Raw genomic sequence first — 19,364 nt, 5'->3', positions numbered from 1 at the left:
GTAGTATTGGATTTGTAGTATTTACTTGTAGTTCTGGTGTACTTTCCATAGTTGTAGTTTTACTCTGAGACGTTTCTGTTGGAGGTCAGGTTGTAACTCACTCTGTCACAAGGTTTAAATCAAACACAATCTGTATCTTGTGTCATCACAGTCTTCAGAATGAGATGTCATGAGACTTCAAAACATTACAAATCCAAACAACTTTATTAAACACATCGATGCTCATATTTACAAGACAGCATCCAAAGGGATTGTGTGTATTTGTAATAATAGGTTTGTAGTCTTATAGCACATGACCCTGTTACCACCTCAGAGATCCAGATACTGGACCCCAAAAAGGAAAAGCACAATTATCTATTTTTGTTTGCATTTATATAGTGGATGCACTATCTAGTGAACATTTAAGTGTGTTGGTTCTTGTTTTGAAGTCCCTTTTGCATTAAACAATGTATGTCTGGACACATTGGAACCCGAGTAGCCAGCACGCTGTCTGTACCATCTATGAAAATCACAAAAGAAGTTGCTGTTTTAAGCACACATGCAGCCACTGTGGAAATGAAAAAGCATTCTGGTATGCGTGTGCTCTGCGTTGAAACTTAAACTTATTTTGAAGTTTGATGTTATGATATTGGGACTTTTTACTACCATACATGTGTACTTTCTACAAGGTTTGGGCGATATGACGATCTATGTAACAATGTAAATGTGCGTACTTAATGATTCAACCCGAAGTAAGTGTCCCTTTGATATCTGTTCAGTGTAAGTTGTCTTTTGTAATTCATCAATATTTCAGGGTTATCAACACAAAACTGCAAACAAACTGGCACATTGAAATTCAGGGAAAGCTGTGCTTCTCACGTGCAGGTCAAATTACGGTGTAAACCAAAATAGTGAAAATAGGGTAGACAAAATCACAGTTTTATTTTTCTACATTACAAAACAGCTCAAACCTCCTCCTCTTCCTCCTCCTCCTCCTCCTCCTCACCTGCACAGAACAGGTGTTTACCAGTTCACAATCCAGCAGGACTGTCCTGATTGTTTGCCATGGGGACCAAAGATGTGCATTTAAGTATCTAGGCTTTCTCGTCATCACTTCCTTCCAGGCTGCTATCTGTAGAGTCTGCTTCCTCCTCCTTTTCCTTTTTCTGTGGTTGTGTTTCGGGACGCTGTTCGGGCTCCGTGGTGCTGGAGGGTTCTGTGGGTTCTGTTTCGGTGGTGCTGCCCTCTGCTGGCTTGGCAGTGTTGTTCTGCAGGCCCTTCTCGCCTCCCTCCAGGAAAGTGGACCAACCCTTCAGTCGCTCCTCCCGCTCACGCGTTGTCTCTTCCACCTGCACAAACAGCATCAGCATTAAGGCCGCAAATTCTTTCCAGATGCAGAGTTTAAGTCAATCAAGGACATCACAATAACTCAAATATCACATGACTTGTTGGTAAGAGTGATGACTTGCTTCAAAAGCTTTACAAATTCTGCATTTCCATAATTAAATTCAATGGCATATTTTCATCATCCTTCTTGCTTGCTAAATTCCCATTTGTATTTTGCATTCGGTTCACCTGATAGTCTGTTGTTCCATCCCAAAGCAGAGCAGTCAGCTGCCTTCCTCCAAACCAGCGACCATTGAACGACTCTATGCACGCATCGGCTTGTTCAGGCTCTTTAAATGCGACTGACGCCACGCCGTCCGGGTGTCTCTGCAGCACAAACACAACCACACACCAGCTCCTTATTGATGCCACCAACATACAATTCAAACCGCTCTACTGTGACTATGAACGAGCATGAACAATGTTAAACTCACATCAAAGAGGATGACCTTCTTGACCTCGCCAAACTTCTCACACTCCACCCGCAGATCCTCACGATACTCATTCAACTCCAGTGGGTCTTCCTACGAAGGCCAACACAGAGACCACGAGAGATTAATACCCTCAACGGACAGTGTGTGTGTGTGTGTGTGTGTGTGTGTGTGTGTGTGTGTGTGTGTGTTTGTCTCTCCGCACCTCAAAGTCACTGGGGTGGAACATGTTCCTAATGATGACAACTTTTTCATGTCTCTTCCTCAATTCTCCTTGCTTCTCTGGCCTCCAGTCCAACTGTCTGCACGGACAAAGACACAGACAAGAAAATACTCCTTTACTTGTCTTCTCTTTATCCACTTGAGCATCTTGGCCGTTTATCCCCAGATGCAGAGGACTAGTGGGAGGTTAACTAAAAAGGAACAAGGAAGTAGAATGTACTTCTGTTGCTGCTGCATTCTTTTCCTATAATCTTTGTTCTTCTTCTTCTTCTTGCTGGCGTCGTACTGGCCCTTTAGCTCAAACCGTGCTGCTTCCACGTGGAGTCTGTAACCTCGGACCTCTGACTCGTCAATCAGACGCAGAGCCAATTCCACTGACTCCTTCTGCAGAGATGATCACAAACACACACTGTCACTTCACTGTAGTGCAATACAATACCACTGCAACTAATACTTCTTCTCCGGACTGTCATTCGAGCCAAAAGCCATGCGGAATGTGGTCACGAAGCTGTGGCGACTATAAATTAACGGACCTTGAGATAGCAGCAGAGACCATCTCCCTTCAGATTTCCCTCCTTATCCTTGTAGAGTTTGACTTTGTACTCTTCAGTAACGGGGTCCCGCATCACAATGCCGCACTTGGACATCAACTCAGCAAACTCGTCATTGCTGATGTCCGGAGGCAGGCCTGAGGAGGAAGAGAGTGAGAGAGTCAGCTATTCACCGGACAGCTGTCCCCTCGACAATGACAAAATAAATGTTCTCATCAAAACCAACCTGATACGTAGACGTTGGTGTTTTTATTTTCCTCTATGTCAAACCATCCTACAAGAACGAGAAAGGGGAAAAAAAGCATTTATCAAAAGATACGTTTGTACAAACTTAAACTCAGAAATTGTACATAATATGAATACTGGTAATAATCACTAATGTAGACAGGGGTAAAGGTGGAAAAATACATCAATAGATTAAAAACAAACAACATTTTTTACCATTTGTGTGTTAGTTAATCCACTGGTTTTGTCTCTTCTCTATGGTTGTGGATGTCACTTTACCTGGGTCTGGTTTTCTCTTCTCCCCTTTCTGTTTGTCTTCTTTAGCTGCGGTCTCATGCTGGTCTGGGTCCTGGTTCTTGGAGGAATCTCCTGGTTTCTCCTTTTCTGAGGGCTTGCTGTGTGGTTCTGGGGCTGCTGGGTTGGAGCTGCTCACTGCAGCTTTGTTGGCATCTGGATCTCCATCCTGAGTGAAGCCATAGTTGGCCTGGTAGGCAGCAATGAAGTCCTCTGTTATCTGGAGAAACGAAGCAAAACCTACTTAAAATGAACACTGAAACTGTTACGACTACATACCAAAAAGAGGTCTGAGATCTAATTTAGGGTGAATAGACATCTCTATTTGGAGCTTCCAATCATGCATTTTATTGCCAAGTGTGGTCAGTGGCAAGTACAAGCTGGTATGAAGGAGACCTTGAACTGTTATGTTAACAGTATTGTTGCTTTGCCACAGCGCCCCCGGTCAGAACAGCATAGTATATGTCATATACTATATGAATCATAATTCATCGAAATCTCAATATGGCCTATTACAATTTGTGCAATATTTGTGTGATGTCAACATCCCATTTTAAATGAAATACTGTCATACTGCAGCGATGTCCTGGCCAACACATCATATTCTACAGGCTTAAGAAAACCATCTTTGTTTGGTACAGATCCCCGCAAAAATCGCACCATTATCATGTTATTCAATGAAAATTAGGATAAGGATATAACAATACTAATTTCCTCTAACATTGCAAATCATACATCAAAAGTAATTCTAAATTGTTAAGCCCTACTATGCATTGCAAAGTCAACCAAACTTGCACACAGTAAGTCTAAACATAACAGGTACAATCCATAATGTGAATATGTCAAAGACTGCTGCGCAGACAGCAACAGAAATAGTTAAGAACAAATATATGAAGTAGGAAAACAAAAGTCCATACTTTAGGGAACCAGGCCTTCTTTTCAGGGTCCCAGTCATACACGGTCCCATCCTCTGGGTCCGTGTAGGTGTTGGGTTCAGAGCCACCCTCATTTCTCCGATCATAGAGCTCCTGCATCCGCAGCTGCTCCATAAACTCTTTGTTGGCATTTGCTTGACCACTCATCTGCAACAAGCAATGAAACGATCCAGGTCAACAAGCATTCCATTTCAACATTAGTACAGCAGCTGTATTACACATCAATGTGGCAAAGAAGCTCAACATCTTTTCGCTATGCTCATAGATGTATGTGTGTATGTGTGGTTGAACAATAATATCAAAGCAGGATAGTAAACGCATATGGCAAGCCAGTGCTGTAAAAACAAACAGTAAACGACTCTGCTTAGCCTATAAAACATGTCAACAGCTTGCTCCAGACCGTCCTAACAGACGACTGCCCATTATAAAGCCCTTTTACAGCCACGCAATTAACCAATCAAATGTTGCTACTGGCACTGTCACCGCCCTGTAGGTTCTGAAAAAGGTGTCAGTCAGTTGCTTTAATTCATCACACTACGGTGCGTTTGATGAACCGAAAGCATGAATCAGTGTCAGCAAGATAGTTTAGACAAATCTGTGGTTACAAGGCTGTCGATGTTCAGCTCACATGAGGATAATAATGATGGACATTTGGTAACATCTAAAGGTGTGTGCTTGTGAGTATTAGGATAGTTAGCGATACATTATTTGGTGTTAGCCAACACAGCTAACATTGGTTAACGCTAGCCATCGTTACCTTTAACAACAATAACGTTAGTCTAAAATCTGGTAGGTTCAAAGCTTAACGAAACATATTCCCCCGGTCTAAAGACCCAACCACAGAAACGATCTGTGCTTTGAGAATTCAGCCAGTGTGTTAAATAAATAGTACCTTTAGATTTACGCGCAAACGTTTTACCCTTCCAGCCGACACTTCAATGAAGTACTTCCGATGTCAGGTTTGGAATGCGCATGCGTCAACTGGAAACGAAGCGCTTGATTTGTTATACAGCGTCTACCTGTTTTTACCATAGCATCTACGACGGTCACTCCGCCCGCAGTCTTCTGAGGACAGCACGGATATAGAAAACAAGCGCCCACGGCTCAGCTAGCTAGCAGGTACGTTAGCAGACCTTTACTTGGGTTTGTCATGGCGGAAGGTAGCAATAACGTTAACGTCAGTCCGGGCAACCTTCCACCGGGAGACCCGCAGCTCATTGGTATGATCGTGGAGCATCTGAAGAACCGTGGGCTTTTTGACGAGTTCCGTCGAGACTGTATCGCCGACGTTGATACGAAGGTAAGCTAGTCGGCTAACGACAACACCGCCTTGGCTAACGTTACACGTTACTGCTGTGGTTAGAGAACCAGAATCTAAGCTAAGCTCGTAACTTTAGTCGCTACTTCACTAACGTTATATTGTGCTTACGTTAGGCATTAATTCGTTGCTAGTTTAAATATAAATAATTTAGCAGTGTGTTATTCTCATTGTTGTGACAATATACTTTCCATGTTACCGTATTCTGTGCTGCATCACTGTTTAATGACTGGGTTTACATCGCTGTCCCTGTTGTTGCTGCCAGCCTGCCTATCAGAACCTGCGACAGAAAGTTGACAACTACGTCACGTCGCACCTGAGCACACAGGACTGGAACCCGTCCATCAACAAGAACCAGATGAGGAACGGACTGAGACAAAGTGTTGTCCAGTAAGTGTCACTTTCAACTGTCTTTGACTTATTTATCGTCGTCCTGTACAATTCAAAGGAACAACAATGTAAAGTGAACAGCTACTTGATGAGTGTAGGATATTTTTGTTGAAGAATTGTTTTAAATTTCTTCAGGATGAGCAACATTTTAGTCTGCAGCTAATGATTTTATGGCAGTTCAATCCAGTCAGCGATACTGTACATGAGGTCATCGTGCAACTGTTTTCACAGGATATGTTGTGCATACTGTTTTTTCTAGATCGGGTATGCTAGAGTCCGGTGTGGACAGGATCATCACTCAGGTCGTCGACCCCAAGATGAACCACACTTTTCGGCCACACATAGAAACTGCTATCCATGATTTCTTGTCGGGTGAGAGGAGGGAGGAGAACGTGTTGAGTTGTAATTCTGCACCGGCTGAGCAGACAGAACTACAGGAGGCCCCACCTGCTTCTGGGCCCAAAACCCCCTGAGGTCTGTTTTAAAAGCTGAAGTACAGTGTGAGGTCGAGAACATCATACAAGCGGAGGAGGACGACGACGACGACAAAGAAGAAGAAGACGAGCGTCTGGACTGTTTCTGTATTCAAAGTCTTCAGCGTGAGATGATGTTTCATGGCTCGTCTGTGGATGTTGGACAGTGCGGAGTGGTGCACTTTCACTGCGCAGCTCTTCCTATTAAAGAATGTGCCATGTCGACATTTTCCACAAAACACATGTTGACTAACAATATGTTAAACTTGTAAACGGCACTGATTCATCATAAGTCAATCAGCTGGGAGGATTACAGGAAGAAGATCCTACAGTTTCTGTCCAACTCGGGTTGAATTATTGAAAGACATTTATGTAAATATATTTTCATCAGCAGCTAGCAGCTATCACACTGTGTCAGATTTCCTTTTTGTTGCTTGCATTTAGTATGCAGCATTGATTGTGCATCCTATGTGCTCTACTAAACACAGTTGACATCCTGTCCCTCTACATTTTTCTTATTGTACCCATTTGTAGTACCTGTGCCTTTTTATTAGTAAAGATACTCTGCTGTATGCAAAGCTATTGTGTTAGTTTTTGAAGCCACACAGTCAATTCTTTCCTCTGAGTGATGGGAATAACTTTGTTTCCTGTGTAATCATACAACAGAACCACTAGGTGGGATAGTTTTTCTCAGTTAGGCATTTCAAAGCCAAAATCCATCCAAAAGTATTCAGATGCTTAGATTTTCGAGGCAAACTTGCTGATTCCACCACATGAGACATATACGGGGCCTATCTGCATGTTTGAGACGGGACATGAACTATTACTATATGAGGTGTATGACTTGAAGTCGCAGTGCGTTGAGCGATGACTGGCTCAGCACACTTTGCATGAGCCTGTCTTGTCAGCTATATGTGTTGCTCCGGTATTGTAAAATATACCATCGACCCTGCAGAGGCATGCATAACGGTGGCATGTTGTGTAAAAAGTCATAGTCGTAAGCCACGAGTGGCGTCCCCGTCTGGTTTTGTTTTTCCTCACAGGATAAAAGGGACTTCTCAGCAGTTTCCAGTCTTAAACCTCAGTCCATCAGTTTTGGGTATTTGCGCGTGTCATTGCAGCTTGCGTAACTTTATTGATTTAATTACTTGTTTTTGACATTGATCCACACGTTAACACAAAAGTGTGTCCACAAATCTGATGCCCTCTGTTCGTTTGCGTGCGTGTGTGTGTGCTGTGTTAAGTTAAATACGCTTTTACATATTACACTGAAGTAATTGAATTTATGGATAATATTTGTAAATTATTTTAATTGTCCTTATTGCCCTTTTAAACTTCAATTAATGAAATACCCAACAGTTAATTTTTTTCTCCTATTTTTTGGCTTGGTGCGAAAACTTGCAAGAATAAATCAATGGATTCATCACTTTTTAACCACTTCACTTATTAATTATATAAGTGATACTCATGGTCCTCCATGTCAGTTCACACATCACAAAATCATATCTTCTTATTTACCCCTAGTTTTGCTCAAAGCTTCAAAAGTGTGTTGTGTTTTTTGTAAACTCAACAGCAGTATGTTTACTTTCATGTAAAACAAGAAAAAAACAGCAATATGGTTCTTGAAGTCTATTAAATGGTGAACCGAATACATAAGAGCAAGACAAACAACTCATCTGAGTTTAAACAACCAGACGTCACGGTCAAAGCTTCCTCTTGAGTTCAGTAACTGAGTTCAAAGCAGATACTGAATGAATGCAGAAACACATCCAGAGGCAGGCATGTTATTCACAACATGTTCATGTGAGAGTCCGAGCAGGAGAGGCTCCTGCACGTGTGCTGTTTGCACAGTGGTGTCTGTATGTATTAGTGTGTTCAGTGAAGGGTCATTGCGTGGGTGGTCATCAGGGGTTGTGTGAGGGAAGCTGTGGGATGATGTTTTGAAGCAGAATGAGACAGAACGTGCTAAAAAAAGGTCAGGGAGGGAAAAAAATACTCGCAACGAACGTCCGAACATTAGCCCCCCAAAAGAGTATGTCTTCCCCAACTGGGCCCCAGCATGGACACACACATTAATACAGCCTGTCTCTGTACCTTGACCTCCCACTACAACACACACACACACACACACACTTGTCCTAAACCATCTTCACTGTAGGCCTCTAGGATGCAGGGTAGATAAGCCTGAGGAGGCACAGCATGAATTGAGTTAGTTTTTTGTTTTTGTTTTGTTTTTACTCGCTGGGCGGATGCTGATACCATGGTGTCACATGACTGTGGCCTGTCTCTCTGTTGATGTCATGGCTGTTAAGAGACAAAACCCAACCACAACAAGTAGGCTGCAAGAATGAAGCCCAAAAATCAACATCAAAGCATAACTCACCGTGGACTTGTAAACAACAGCATGTTACTCTTTGATGTGACCGCAATAGCTTACAAATTGTCAGAAACAACCGTTATTGGAACCAAATAAAGCCGAATTACCGATCTGAAAGGACAAAGTAGTCCGTTTGTTTGTTGTTTCCTGTCTCTTGTAGTTTTAAAGAGTTAGTTTAAAAAATCAAGTTGAATCAAAGTGTCAGACACAACCTTCTTAATCACATACATCGCCTGGCGGCAACCTCAAAGCTAAAGTCAGAAATAATCATTCAGCATTTTTTTTATATATCTAAACATTTTGACAATAGACATATCAAAAACAATAGCCTGAGCTAGTGAGAGCATGGTTGTGTTTGTGTGTGTGCATTAACCAGTAACCAAGCCATTAATAACAAATGTAGGGTTGCATGAGGTGGTTGCCGGGTGTTTATCCTTTCTCGGTGGTAATAATGCAGTTATAAATGTCAGTAATATATTAATAGATGCTCATGGGTTTCTCCCTTTCTATTATGTAATTGAGTCCGCAGTTATAAATGTTAATAGCTCATTAAACAGGGTTGACGTCTGCAGTAGTCTGCATGGCTATAGCGTCTTAGTCTTCTTCAGATATACATGTGGTGAACGCTCTTTTTTACCCAACCTGGCAACCCCATGTTTCTTCGTATCAGTAATTAAATGTACCTGAGCTATAAAGCATTCGCCCAAATTATGTATTAACTGTCAATAAAGCCATTCATTTCAACTCATGAACCCATAAATTGTGCCTTTTTAGGGAGTGGTACCCGATATGTTGTATAAGAATTCTATAGGCTTATTCACATAAGCATATCAGGCGTACGTGATGAAAAAAGCGACAGTTTACAGGAATGTAGCACTCAAACACAGCATTTGTAAAGCCTGATCCCCCCCCCCCCCATGTCATGACCCCTCTCTCTCTCTCAGTCTGGGTGCGCCTGATACGTTTCTCACTGCACGTTTCCCTGCCAAGAAAGCAGCTGCTAACCCTCAAACACACTCTGGCACTCGGGTAATTGAGTGTGGATGTCCTGAGTTGGTGACCTTCCTGCAGACTCCAGGAACAGGAAGACCTTATATCAGACAGCTGCTATAAGAGAATGTTATTTTATTGGACACCGGAGCACAACAAGTGTCCTGTTGGATGCCCTTATAACAACAAAAACATGAGAAGGTGTCGTTGATCGTGCCCTTCCAGTGGAGAAGACATGATGAAGTGCCCTCTTGGAAGCTATACATGAGATAGAATAAATGAAAGCTTCTTCTAGGATGCCCTTCCAGTGGAGAAACGAGATGCAGTGCACTAATGGACGTCCTTAAATGAAGAAAACGTGACCCAGTGCCATATATGCTGCTTTGCATGCTAGAAAACATGTTTTAACCCTTTGCCTCAGTCCGCCACTGATATTGGACAATAAATAGGAAAACTAAATCAGATCGAAGCCCATTCAACGAGTTCATTTAATCGCAGCTATTCTGTTCCTGTCGGTCCTCTTTTTCTCTCATCAATGATAAACTTGTTGGCTCCATTGTAGTGCGTTCACAGGGCTGCGCTGTGATTGGTGGAGATACAATGTGACCGCGCAGTGCTCATGTGGCTTTATATATTTCAGCCTTCATACCGCGGAAACTCCTCTGCAAGGCTCGTGCTGCTCCAACCGACACAACGAACAAACTACACGAACCAAAAACTCGAACACGAAGCTTCGGTCAGTCGAAAGCATGCCGGCGAACGTGTCCGCTGTGTTTGTTCTGCTCCTGGCCTGTCAACAGGTGCTGACCACGGATCTGAGCCAAGTCAAAAAGCGGCTGTCCCTGCACAGCACAGGTGAGTACTAACAGCAGGTGTACTGCTGCCTTCACTGTGCCTTTCATCAATTTACGCTGTGACGAAATGCGCCTGAAGACACTGACATTTTTGGGGGGGAAGCTTGGTTTAGTGTTTGAATATACGCGCTTTTTGCATTTCATGAAATTGTGCTGTTTTTGGACATGCATTGTGTATTTACTGCTGAGAAAACCTTCAGTATTTTCGGCTTCCGTCCAGATTTAGCACCGATACAATTGGGCATGTTGTATGTGTGGTCTGTCTGCGGCATTGCAATGCTCACCGGATGCCACTGTTCAATAGCCTTGGTGACGACGCACTGCCATGAACATTTGTTATAATATGTATATGTATTAAAAGTACAGTATTACAGTCTCCTTTGATGTGTAGGCAGTGAAGTGATATGTTCAACTGACGGTAAGGCGACTGATGGTTGCCTGATATTTTCATCTTCTATATGCCTTTCATTGCATCAGCAGAATAGTTTGCATGCCGTGCACCCCTAAAGCCTGTATCAGTTTTAACTGTATCCATATAGCCGGCTGAGTATGTCCCGGGCCGAGCCGGGCAGCAGAGCGCGCCTCTCTTTTTGCTCTCCTGCTGTTCGTGGCTGTAACTCGATGCGTCACTCCGGCGGCTCGATCCCGTCAAAGCGCATTCCCTCCGTGCCAGCAGGGCGGCCTGACCTGCAGGCTGCACAACATCAACAGAAGCATAAACTAGTGGCGACCATGAGAACAACACACGAATCCTATATGTTCCTTCAAGGTTAACGTGAAACTAACAACAAGTGATCTGTTTCATCAGTCCCACTCGGGTGTGGTGATATTGTCTCCTCAGCAAAAGTGAACAAAAACTCTTCTCAAAGCAATATATCTTTGTTTAGAATGAACGACAGGGAAGTAGTTCCTTCATTGCTTCCTTACATTCATTATAATGTACATTCCAAGCACTTATCAAACTGAAATGAAATATTGCTTTCAAAGTGAAATGAATGCTTTCCATCACTGTTGTCCAGTTTGAGCTTGCTGTCTCCTCTGGGTGATGTTGTCATCCTATCCTGCTGTCTACTACAGTAGCTTGTTATAGAAACTCTCAAACTTCCCCGAATCCAAACAAACTACACAAGAGCATTTAACTCATAACAGCCTAAAATGACATGACAAGGGCATTAACTTTTCTTTCTGTAGAACCGAGGCAGTCCTGGACATGACAGGAGGTTCCCAAAGTCATCCTGATGTGTGATATCATTGTATTCGTAATGCTTATTTTGTCCTCTCTAATTCGAATACAGCACACATATGATTTGAGAGACACACTTGCCTCTTTATCCATGTAGGGATGTTAATACTGATCTCTCTATGTCCTCCTGTCTCTCTCAGCGGAGATTCAGAGTTGCCTGGTGAGTTCAGGGGATGTCGGCTGTGGGACGTTTCAGTGTTTCAACAACAATTCCTGTGAAATCCAAGGGCTGCACCACATCTGTCTCACTTTGCTGCACAACGCCGGGCGCTATGACTCACAGGTGGGCTGCAGCACGACAATTCAAAAGAAAATAGAATATATTGGAGTAACAGCGCGGTGGCTACGGCTGACCTATTGTTAATGTTTTGATGAAAGCATCAAATTTGGTACATGTATAGCTTTATATATTTACAAGAGATGTGGATATTGTGCCACAGCAGATTGGCATTCTGATGTGGCAGTTAGGCCACAGCCAAGCAGCTGTTTCCATAAACATAACATACATTTGTATGTCATATTACACTGAGATTTCCTTCTATCTGATATTATACTATGACTTTTTAACAATATTTTTTATGAACGTAACGTTAGTGTGTTAATGGCTATGGTGTCTCAACAAAGGAAAATATTGCACTTGCCTATAACTCAACTATCTTCTGGTAAGTGGACACACATACACCTATACGTTGACTCTGTAAAATGATATGACCCACTCTTTCACAACACATGCATGGTCATTATTTGTATTCAGTTTGTCTCACTGATGCCTGCCTAATGTTACACTGTTGCTTGATTCACTTAAGTTAACGACACACACAAGCATGTCAGATTCTGGTGGATCCAATGCACACAGAAAATCAAGGACAGTCTGTCGGCATATCATTTTAAACAGGAAGTGACAGAAGCCGGGGAGACGGCATACATCCCATGCCAGATTTCCACATTGTAGAACATGCATCTTTGCTGACCGAGCCATCAGAAATCATTCCTCCTGTTGCTCTGCTCCTCCCAGGGAAAGTCATTTGTGAAGGAAGCGTTGCGGTGCATGGCGCTGGGACTGCGGCAGCGCTTCAGCTGTGTGAGCCGCCGGTGCTCAGCGGTAAAAGAGATGGTGTTCTCGCTCCAGAGAGAGTGTTACTCCAAACACCAGCTCTGCCTGGCACCACGAGACCACATGGATACCATGGGCAACCTGGTCCAGTTCCACCTGATGTTTCCCCCGGGGTGAGAGACAGAGACACACAAACAATCAGTAAACGTTCATCACCAACATCCTCTGTGGAATAATGCAGTATTGACCCGCAGTTTAACACAACAAAAAAAGGAGTATATAAAAAGTAATAGTATGTATATTGAAAAAAATCTTTAAAAAGTCATATCAAGTCAAAAAGTTATGAAAATGTCAGTGTAGTATGTCGAAAAAGGCATTAAAAAGTCAGAGTATAGCATGTCGAAAAAAAATCATAAAAAGTCATATCAAGTTGAAAAAAAGTTATGAAAATGGAAATAGTGTAGTATGTCGAAAAAAGTCATAGTATAGTATACTGTGACGTTTTTATGTCTTTTTTCAACATGCTATACTACATTCTACATGTCAACATGACTTTTTTATGATTTCCAAAAAAAGTCATATCAAGTTGAAAAAAAGTTATGAAAATGGAAATAGTATAGCATGTCGAAAAAAGTCATAGTATACTGTGACGTTTTTATGTCTTTTTTCGACATGCTATACTACATTCTACATGTCAACATGACTTTTTTATGATTTCCAAAAAAAGTCATAGTATAGAATTTGGGAAAACGTCATAGTATAGCATGTCGAAAAAAGCTTGTTTCCCTTTTGCTCGCTACGTGCCTTACGCTCACCTGTCTGCCGGACCTACTGCTTAATTTGGTTTCTGTAAGCATATCTGTACAATAAATCACTGAATTGATCCTGCTGCCATCACTATCTGCTTTAGGGTCGAATTGCTGATCCAGTATTCGCTGCACTGTGAAAATAAAAATATTCATAGAATAGTATGTCACTAAAATGTCATAATAAATGTAGTTTAAAAGGTAAAACATCGTACTATTATATGTAAAAAGTCAGAGTGCAGCATGTCATGAAGATGGTCAAATAAAATTTTTAAAACATCACAAAAGCTAATGGTATAGAAAGTCATAAAATATCACAGTTCAATAAGTCATAAAAAAATGTAATTTAAAAGTGAGTAGCTTCTCCTCGAATACCGGTCCAACTGCTATTCCAGTATTCACTACACTGTCACGAGTATAACATGTCATACAGGATGTCATAGTCACGATGTAGGAGATCATGAAAAACATCTTAAAAAATCATAGTAAAGTATGTCATAAAAATGTCATAATTTAGTCTGCAATAAGTGTACGAGTCAAATATCTGCTGTGAAAAAGTTATAGTCTTACCTTAAGTGGTGTTTTCCTAAATATGCCATAAGTCTTGAAAGTTGGACAAACTCAAAAATAAATTCTCGCGTGTGTTTGGGCCATTAGACCTTATGTGGAGCTGATGAACTTCCTGTTGAGGTGTGGCGACGCGGTCGGGTTGTGGGTCGGCCAGCGGCTGCGCAGGCAGTGCGAGCAACACTGGGGAGCTCTGTGCAGCAGCTTCGGCAGCACCTGCTCTCTCAGCCAAGCAGACGCTCTGCAGCACACCACCGCTCCACCCCCCACTGTGTCCTGGCCCATCACCAATAGAGGACCCCTGCAGCAGCCGACCGAAGCGGCCGAACCAGAGGACAGGAACGGGCCGAGTCAGATCGACAACGCCACCGAATTTGGTCTCATGTCTGAGAAAACCAATGTTACTGCTGTGTAAACAGACAGGTCAAGTAGTGGTGGTAGTAGTTTAGTAACCATAACTTATTAAATCTGTAATGTTTTTTACAAGGATGAAAACCATTTATCTACCTCACTTCAACACCACAGTGGCTGCATCCTGCAGTGAAAACACAAGTAAACACCACAGGGATTTTATTCAAGCGCAGCTGATGGCTCAAAGTCAGTATTCTATTTAAATCAGTTTTTTTGTATTTATGAGTATCGTTTTATTATGCACCGTGAAGTGGACATGCTATCAAACGTCACCTTGTAGACAGTCAGGGTTCAGTCTGCAGGAAGGAAAGCACTTGTAAGGAAAGCACTTGTCTGTTACGACGTTATAAATATGTATTTTTGATGCTCTACTTGACTCATATTTCATACAGACCACAGGTTTCAAAGCGATGTTTTGTAACTTTATTTAAATTAATCAACAAAAAAAAATGCATGTGTAAGCATTTTGATTGAAATTAAATAACAATGACAGAGAGAAGTGTGTTAGTCAGTCAGTCCTGTAAAATAGTTCCTTCATACAAATGAACAAAAAGCATCTCTGATGGTGGTAAATGTTGGGTATCCTGCCATCTACTGGCACATCTGTGGCAACGCTTCACATCTACATTTCCCTCATTATATGGAAATAGAAGAATTCAACTTTATTCTAACAAACATTGTTCAACATTCACAACGTCTCTGACTTAATGTGGCAGACGATGTTTACAGGACAAGAAAGTAATCAGTTGTCTGGACGTCAGAAGGAAGAAAGGCACAAGCTAAATTGTCAATAACTATAACAATGATGTATTTGGAATAGTCCAGAGCAGATAAACAGACACACAGATTGTAATTGGAGAAAAAGTAAACAAAGTGAGGTTTGATGTATACTATGGCTTTTGACCGCCAGATGAAGTACGAAGGCCTCAGAATGCTTCAAAGTGCTTTTCCAAATCAGTCACGCCTACTTCCTGATCAGGAGTGCAGAGGTGTAAAAGTGGACAGAATTTGAACTTCTCTCAATGCTCTGTTCCACTGCTGACAATTGTCATGCAGCCTTCGAGGAGAGACTGCCTGAAAGTGTGCACCCTTATCCAAATTAGTATAAATCGCCGCTTCAAGACGACAGTCACTCAAAAGCCAAAGCTCTCGGGATGTGACGTGGGAAAGGAGGGCGCTATGACGGCCGGCTTTGAGTAGTAGTACAACAGCTTTTACCTTGAGACATGGTTGTACAGCACACGTTTGTTTGAAGCATGCTGAGGCTTTAACCCTATCACTGTTGTTGCATGAAACCTCATATTACCAATTTAAGTTTAACCTTTATACCCATTTTATAAACTCACATGTTCTATATTGTTAAGCTAATAATTAAGAAGCTAAACAAAATGAAAAGTTCTCACGAGACACTTGTCTCTTTGTGCAAAAGTCCAGTCTTCCAACTCTGCATGTAGTCCATATGTGTTTCACGTCCCTGTGGTAACTTTCTGCTGAGTGATACAAGTTCTTTAGCGAGGCAGCTAAATGAAAGGGAAGAGACGTTTCTTCAGGATGTAGAACACGGTGGCGAAGAAGAGGGCCAGAGCCAGGAAGATGAGCAGCTTGTCTGTCAGCTCCCGCCGGTTGTACTTGAGGATCAGTCTCCTCCCCAGGTGAATGGTCCCGGTCATGCTTTTAAACTCGTCGTTGGTTTCCTGCACCGTACTTGAGGAAGTGGCTGTGTGAGGAGGAGGAGAAGGAGGAGGAAGAAGAAGAAAGTATAAAAGGCTACACGTGGAATGGAATATGCGTTGGTAAATATTGATGAGCGATTAAGACATTGTTGTAAATTGGATTTACCTTTCGTACACAACCTATAACACATCGACAAAGTAGAGGTTTTTTCTTACACAGTGTGCCGATAGTGTCCTCGCTCTGCTTCACCTGTTCAGCCATCATCCTGCTCATAGACATCAGACTCTCTGTGATGTTGTTACTGGTCTCTACTAGGCTATCTTTGGTCGCCTTCCTGATACAAAAACAGACACAAAGCAGATCTGAGGTCTGTATGGGGTCAAATCACTGTTAATAAATTACTTTGGCGAGCGCGGCACAGGTCACGCCGCACAGGTCGCTCCGCACAGGTCGCTCCGCACAGGTCGCTCCGCACAGGTCGCTCCGCACAGGTCATCTCTGTTGAATTGAAGCCTGCGAGGAGAAAACCATGCTTTGAGCGCGAGGAGCGTTTTCCTGGCGCACGACTTGCTCGCTAAGCTTCCACCTGCTGGGGGGTTTGCATCATATGACCAATCACAAACATGGACAAGTCTAGTACCTGTCAGCAGAGCAGCATATTTTACAAACAAAGGGCAAACTTGGCTGTAATATAAGACAAATACGATCAAGTTGCGATCAAAGTCATCCAGACTAAAAGCAAAAATCACAGACTGTGTGACTGCATTAGTTTTTCGGACAGGATTAATATAACAACAGGGAGGTGGTTCATGATTTAGCTGTAATGATATTATGAATAAAGACAGTCAGAAGCAACTTAAATGTCTGTTTCTAACGATTCGGCCGCTTTTGCAGTAAGAAAGAAACTGGTGAACAGTGTATCAGTAACACTGAACGCAGCCGAGAGACAAACTTTTAAAATGCAAATAGTCTCTTCAGACTGGACTTAGGTTACGAAGAGACCAGAGAGTTTGACTGAGGTGTAATAAATGCTGGGATGGGTGTTCAGGCTGAACAAAAGCAAAACACATGCCATGTTAAATATATCATGGCATGAAGCTGATTGGCTCATCGTGTCAGCGCCACAGTAAAGCCTCTGGGTTTACTGACCTTTGTCTGGTGCTCTGGTTTTCTACTCCATGCAGCAGCTCGTCCTTCTCCGTGTTGTCTATGGCTAGTTTACAAGCCAGGTTAGCTTTCCTCCACGCTGTCTGGTTACTGGAATCCACAGGAAGAAATAACACAAAAAACAACTGTCAGAACTTCAGTTTCTGTTATAGGTATCTTCATCTCAACTGGTCTGTGTCTGAATCTTTTTGTGTTTAAACTGATCTACACCAAATGTAATACTTTTATCTGCCTCTCACACTATTATTAGATCCAGGTATGAATGTATTGCAATTTTTTTCAAGGGTCAACACCTAGAACGTTAACTACTCCCAAAAGCACCATGAACACGAGTTCACGCAAACCTCAACATTTGCCTTCGCTGGCTCTCCGTCTCTGCCTGGATGGCCAGTTTGTCCGTCTCTCTGTCCTGCTCTCTGGCCATCTGCTCCAGATCCTGACAACGGCACACCGCATCAAAGAAAACAGTTTTGATTTAAAGCAAGAAATCTGTCAGATGCAACACAGTACACACGTGGGGATGTGAGCCCTGACCTGTATTCTCAGTCTGAGCTTGTTGAACTTCTCTTTGACCTGAGAGTTGAACTCCATGAGAGTTGACTGAGGTCCAGGGCAATCCCTGATGTCCTGCAGGTAACACACACACACACAGACATAATGACATGGTATGTATTTATGATGATATGACCATGATAGACTCTAAGCCAAGGTCTGTAAGAGCAAAGCTAACACTGAAACATAATGCTTACGACTGATTTTTTATTTTGGAAAATACAGCTCGACTTAAATCATTCTGTTCTTTAAATATAATGCATTTTACTACAAGTTTAAAATGAGTCTGGTGGTGACCCATAATCACATACAGAGAGGTATTATCAATCGTTTCATATTTATTTGCTTTTAATTTTGGTTATAAAACTCAATAATAAAGGAAAACACCACACACACCAAAAGTAATGCTCTATTATCATATTTTCTACATAAACTGAAACATTTTTGGCATTAATCCTGTAAATAAAAAGACATAACAGTAAACCTTTCTTTTGAATAATTGATTTTTTATATGTTGGTTAAGTAGACAATTAATCTACACAATACTACAGTATATGTATGCCATGTAAATATTTTCAAATAACATATGATAAATATTAATTCTGCAACTCTTTATGGATGTATCTGCAGATGTAGCTACTTTCTTGATTAATCAATTCATAGTTTAGTCTATACTTTTCTTTAAATATATTTTGTTTGTCTGACCAAAATACTCAGTCTAACGATATTATAAAAGACGACTACAAGGAAACATTGAATTTAAAAACTCCAGTACATTTTTGCTTGAGGAAATACTTTTAAATAATGTATCGCATATTTAAATATAATTCACTCGCGATTACCTAAAATAAGCGACCAATTGTTTCAGCTTTAATAGATTTAAATGTAAAAATATACATAAAATAGGGTGTGCGTCTAATGTTTGAGCGTACGTTTGGAAACACTATTGGGGTTACAAGAGTTAACTTACAAGGTAACTTTTGTAACATTCATTGCTCGGTCAAAAGGTCTGGTGTGATGCCTGATAACAGATTTTAAACCCCATTTCTCAACTAATAATAACTTATATTAATCCTCACATCGGCTAACGCTAGCTAGTTTCACGATAACGTTAGACAATAAAAATGGAGGGATCACTGATCAGTGATGGGAATAAAGTTGAACAAATATACTATCATTACACTGAAGAACCGACACTCAGTGTACCTCAATGGCTCTTTTAACTGTCTTTACCTGCTTAACTGTTAACGCTAGCTAACATTAGCTTTTGTTAGCTAACGGCTGGAGCAACTTTTAGACCTGATGACGACACTCGATACCAGCATGAGATAAAAAAAGATGAATCAACAGACAAACTACGTGTTTGCAGTTCTTACCTGAACAAGAGCCTTAATTTCTAGGTCATATTTTATAATTTCTTGTCCACAAATTCGGACGTGTACGTCCGCGGAAGACGCCATATTTG

General features: G+C 41.7%; 4 protein-coding genes across 4 annotated transcripts; 2 read left to right on the top strand and 2 right to left on the bottom strand.

Annotated features, from left to right (window-relative positions):
• Positions 1 to 282: 282 nt before the first annotated feature.
• htatsf1 (HIV-1 Tat specific factor 1) lies at positions 283 to 4,949 on the bottom strand. Its single transcript, XM_079282984.1, has 10 exons — positions 4,916 to 4,949; positions 4,006 to 4,170; positions 3,074 to 3,308; positions 2,796 to 2,843; positions 2,552 to 2,706; positions 2,239 to 2,402; positions 2,002 to 2,098; positions 1,800 to 1,889; positions 1,555 to 1,692; positions 283 to 1,328 (listed from the first exon to the last, which is right to left on the bottom strand). Exons 2-10 carry the CDS (start codon positions 4,168 to 4,170, stop codon positions 1,074 to 1,076), a joined length of 1,347 nt encoding a protein of 448 aa, XP_079139110.1. The 5' UTR covers positions 4,916 to 4,949; the 3' UTR covers positions 283 to 1,073.
• Positions 4,950 to 5,152: 203 nt separating this feature from the next.
• Positions 5,153 to 8,008, top strand: bod1 (biorientation of chromosomes in cell division 1). Its single transcript, XM_079283230.1, has 3 exons — positions 5,153 to 5,323; positions 5,607 to 5,731; positions 5,991 to 8,008. The coding sequence occupies exons 1-3, from the start codon at positions 5,174 to 5,176 to the stop codon at positions 6,202 to 6,204; spliced, it is 489 nt and encodes a 162-aa protein (XP_079139356.1). The 5' UTR covers positions 5,153 to 5,173; the 3' UTR covers positions 6,205 to 8,008.
• A 2,226-nt stretch (positions 8,009 to 10,234) lies between these two features.
• On the top strand, positions 10,235 to 14,814 carry LOC306788417 (stanniocalcin-2-like). Its single transcript, XM_079283951.1, has 4 exons — positions 10,235 to 10,426; positions 11,809 to 11,951; positions 12,684 to 12,895; positions 14,186 to 14,814. The coding sequence occupies exons 1-4, from the start codon at positions 10,321 to 10,323 to the stop codon at positions 14,508 to 14,510; spliced, it is 786 nt and encodes a 261-aa protein (XP_079140077.1). The 5' UTR covers positions 10,235 to 10,320; the 3' UTR covers positions 14,511 to 14,814.
• A 92-nt stretch (positions 14,815 to 14,906) lies between these two features.
• bnip1b (BCL2 interacting protein 1b) lies at positions 14,907 to 19,364 on the bottom strand. Its single transcript, XM_079283952.1, has 6 exons — positions 19,276 to 19,364; positions 17,882 to 17,974; positions 17,692 to 17,783; positions 17,330 to 17,437; positions 16,396 to 16,514; positions 14,907 to 16,223 (listed from the first exon to the last, which is right to left on the bottom strand). The coding sequence occupies exons 1-6, from the start codon at positions 19,357 to 19,359 to the stop codon at positions 16,027 to 16,029; spliced, it is 693 nt and encodes a 230-aa protein (XP_079140078.1). The 5' UTR covers positions 19,360 to 19,364; the 3' UTR covers positions 14,907 to 16,026.

Source organism: Melanostigma gelatinosum (assembly GCF_949748355.1).
Source record: "Melanostigma gelatinosum genome assembly, chromosome: 14".
Taxonomy (NCBI): Eukaryota; Metazoa; Chordata; class Actinopteri; order Perciformes; family Zoarcidae; genus Melanostigma; species Melanostigma gelatinosum.
This window is presented reverse-complemented; position numbering and strand designations above follow the sequence as displayed.

Excerpts from the sequence above, each read along its gene's own strand:
- htatsf1 (XM_079282984.1), bottom strand. The coding sequence starts at position 4,170 with ATGAGTGGTCAAGCAAATGCCAACAAAGAGTTTATGGAGCAGCTGCGG. Across the intron at positions 2,403-2,551 it reads GTCTCTGCTGCTATCTCAAG|AAGGAGTCAGTGGAATTGGC; the intron begins GTCCGTTAATTT and ends TCATCTCTGCAG. Across the intron at positions 2,099-2,238 it reads AGAATGCAGCAGCAACAGAA|ACAGTTGGACTGGAGGCCAG; the intron begins GTACATTCTACT and ends TTGTCCGTGCAG.
- bod1 (XM_079283230.1), top strand. The coding sequence starts at position 5,174 with ATGGCGGAAGGTAGCAATAACGTTAACGTCAGTCCGGGCAACCTTCCA. Across the intron at positions 5,324-5,606 it reads TCGCCGACGTTGATACGAAG|CCTGCCTATCAGAACCTGCG; the intron begins GTAAGCTAGTCG and ends TGTTGCTGCCAG. Across the intron at positions 5,732-5,990 it reads CTGAGACAAAGTGTTGTCCA|ATCGGGTATGCTAGAGTCCG; the intron begins GTAAGTGTCACT and ends TGTTTTTTCTAG.
- LOC306788417 (XM_079283951.1), top strand. The coding sequence starts at position 10,321 with ATGCCGGCGAACGTGTCCGCTGTGTTTGTTCTGCTCCTGGCCTGTCAA. Across the intron at positions 10,427-11,808 it reads GCTGTCCCTGCACAGCACAG|CGGAGATTCAGAGTTGCCTG; the intron begins GTGAGTACTAAC and ends TGTCTCTCTCAG. Across the intron at positions 12,896-14,185 it reads CACCTGATGTTTCCCCCGGG|ACCTTATGTGGAGCTGATGA; the intron begins GTGAGAGACAGA and ends TTGGGCCATTAG.
- bnip1b (XM_079283952.1), bottom strand. The coding sequence starts at position 19,359 with ATGGCGTCTTCCGCGGACGTACACGTCCGAATTTGTGGACAAGAAATT. Across the intron at positions 17,975-19,275 it reads AAATTAAGGCTCTTGTTCAG|GACATCAGGGATTGCCCTGG; the intron begins GTAAGAACTGCA and ends TGTTACCTGCAG. Across the intron at positions 16,515-17,329 it reads AACCAGAGCACCAGACAAAG|GAAGGCGACCAAAGATAGCC; the intron begins GTCAGTAAACCC and ends TTTTTGTATCAG.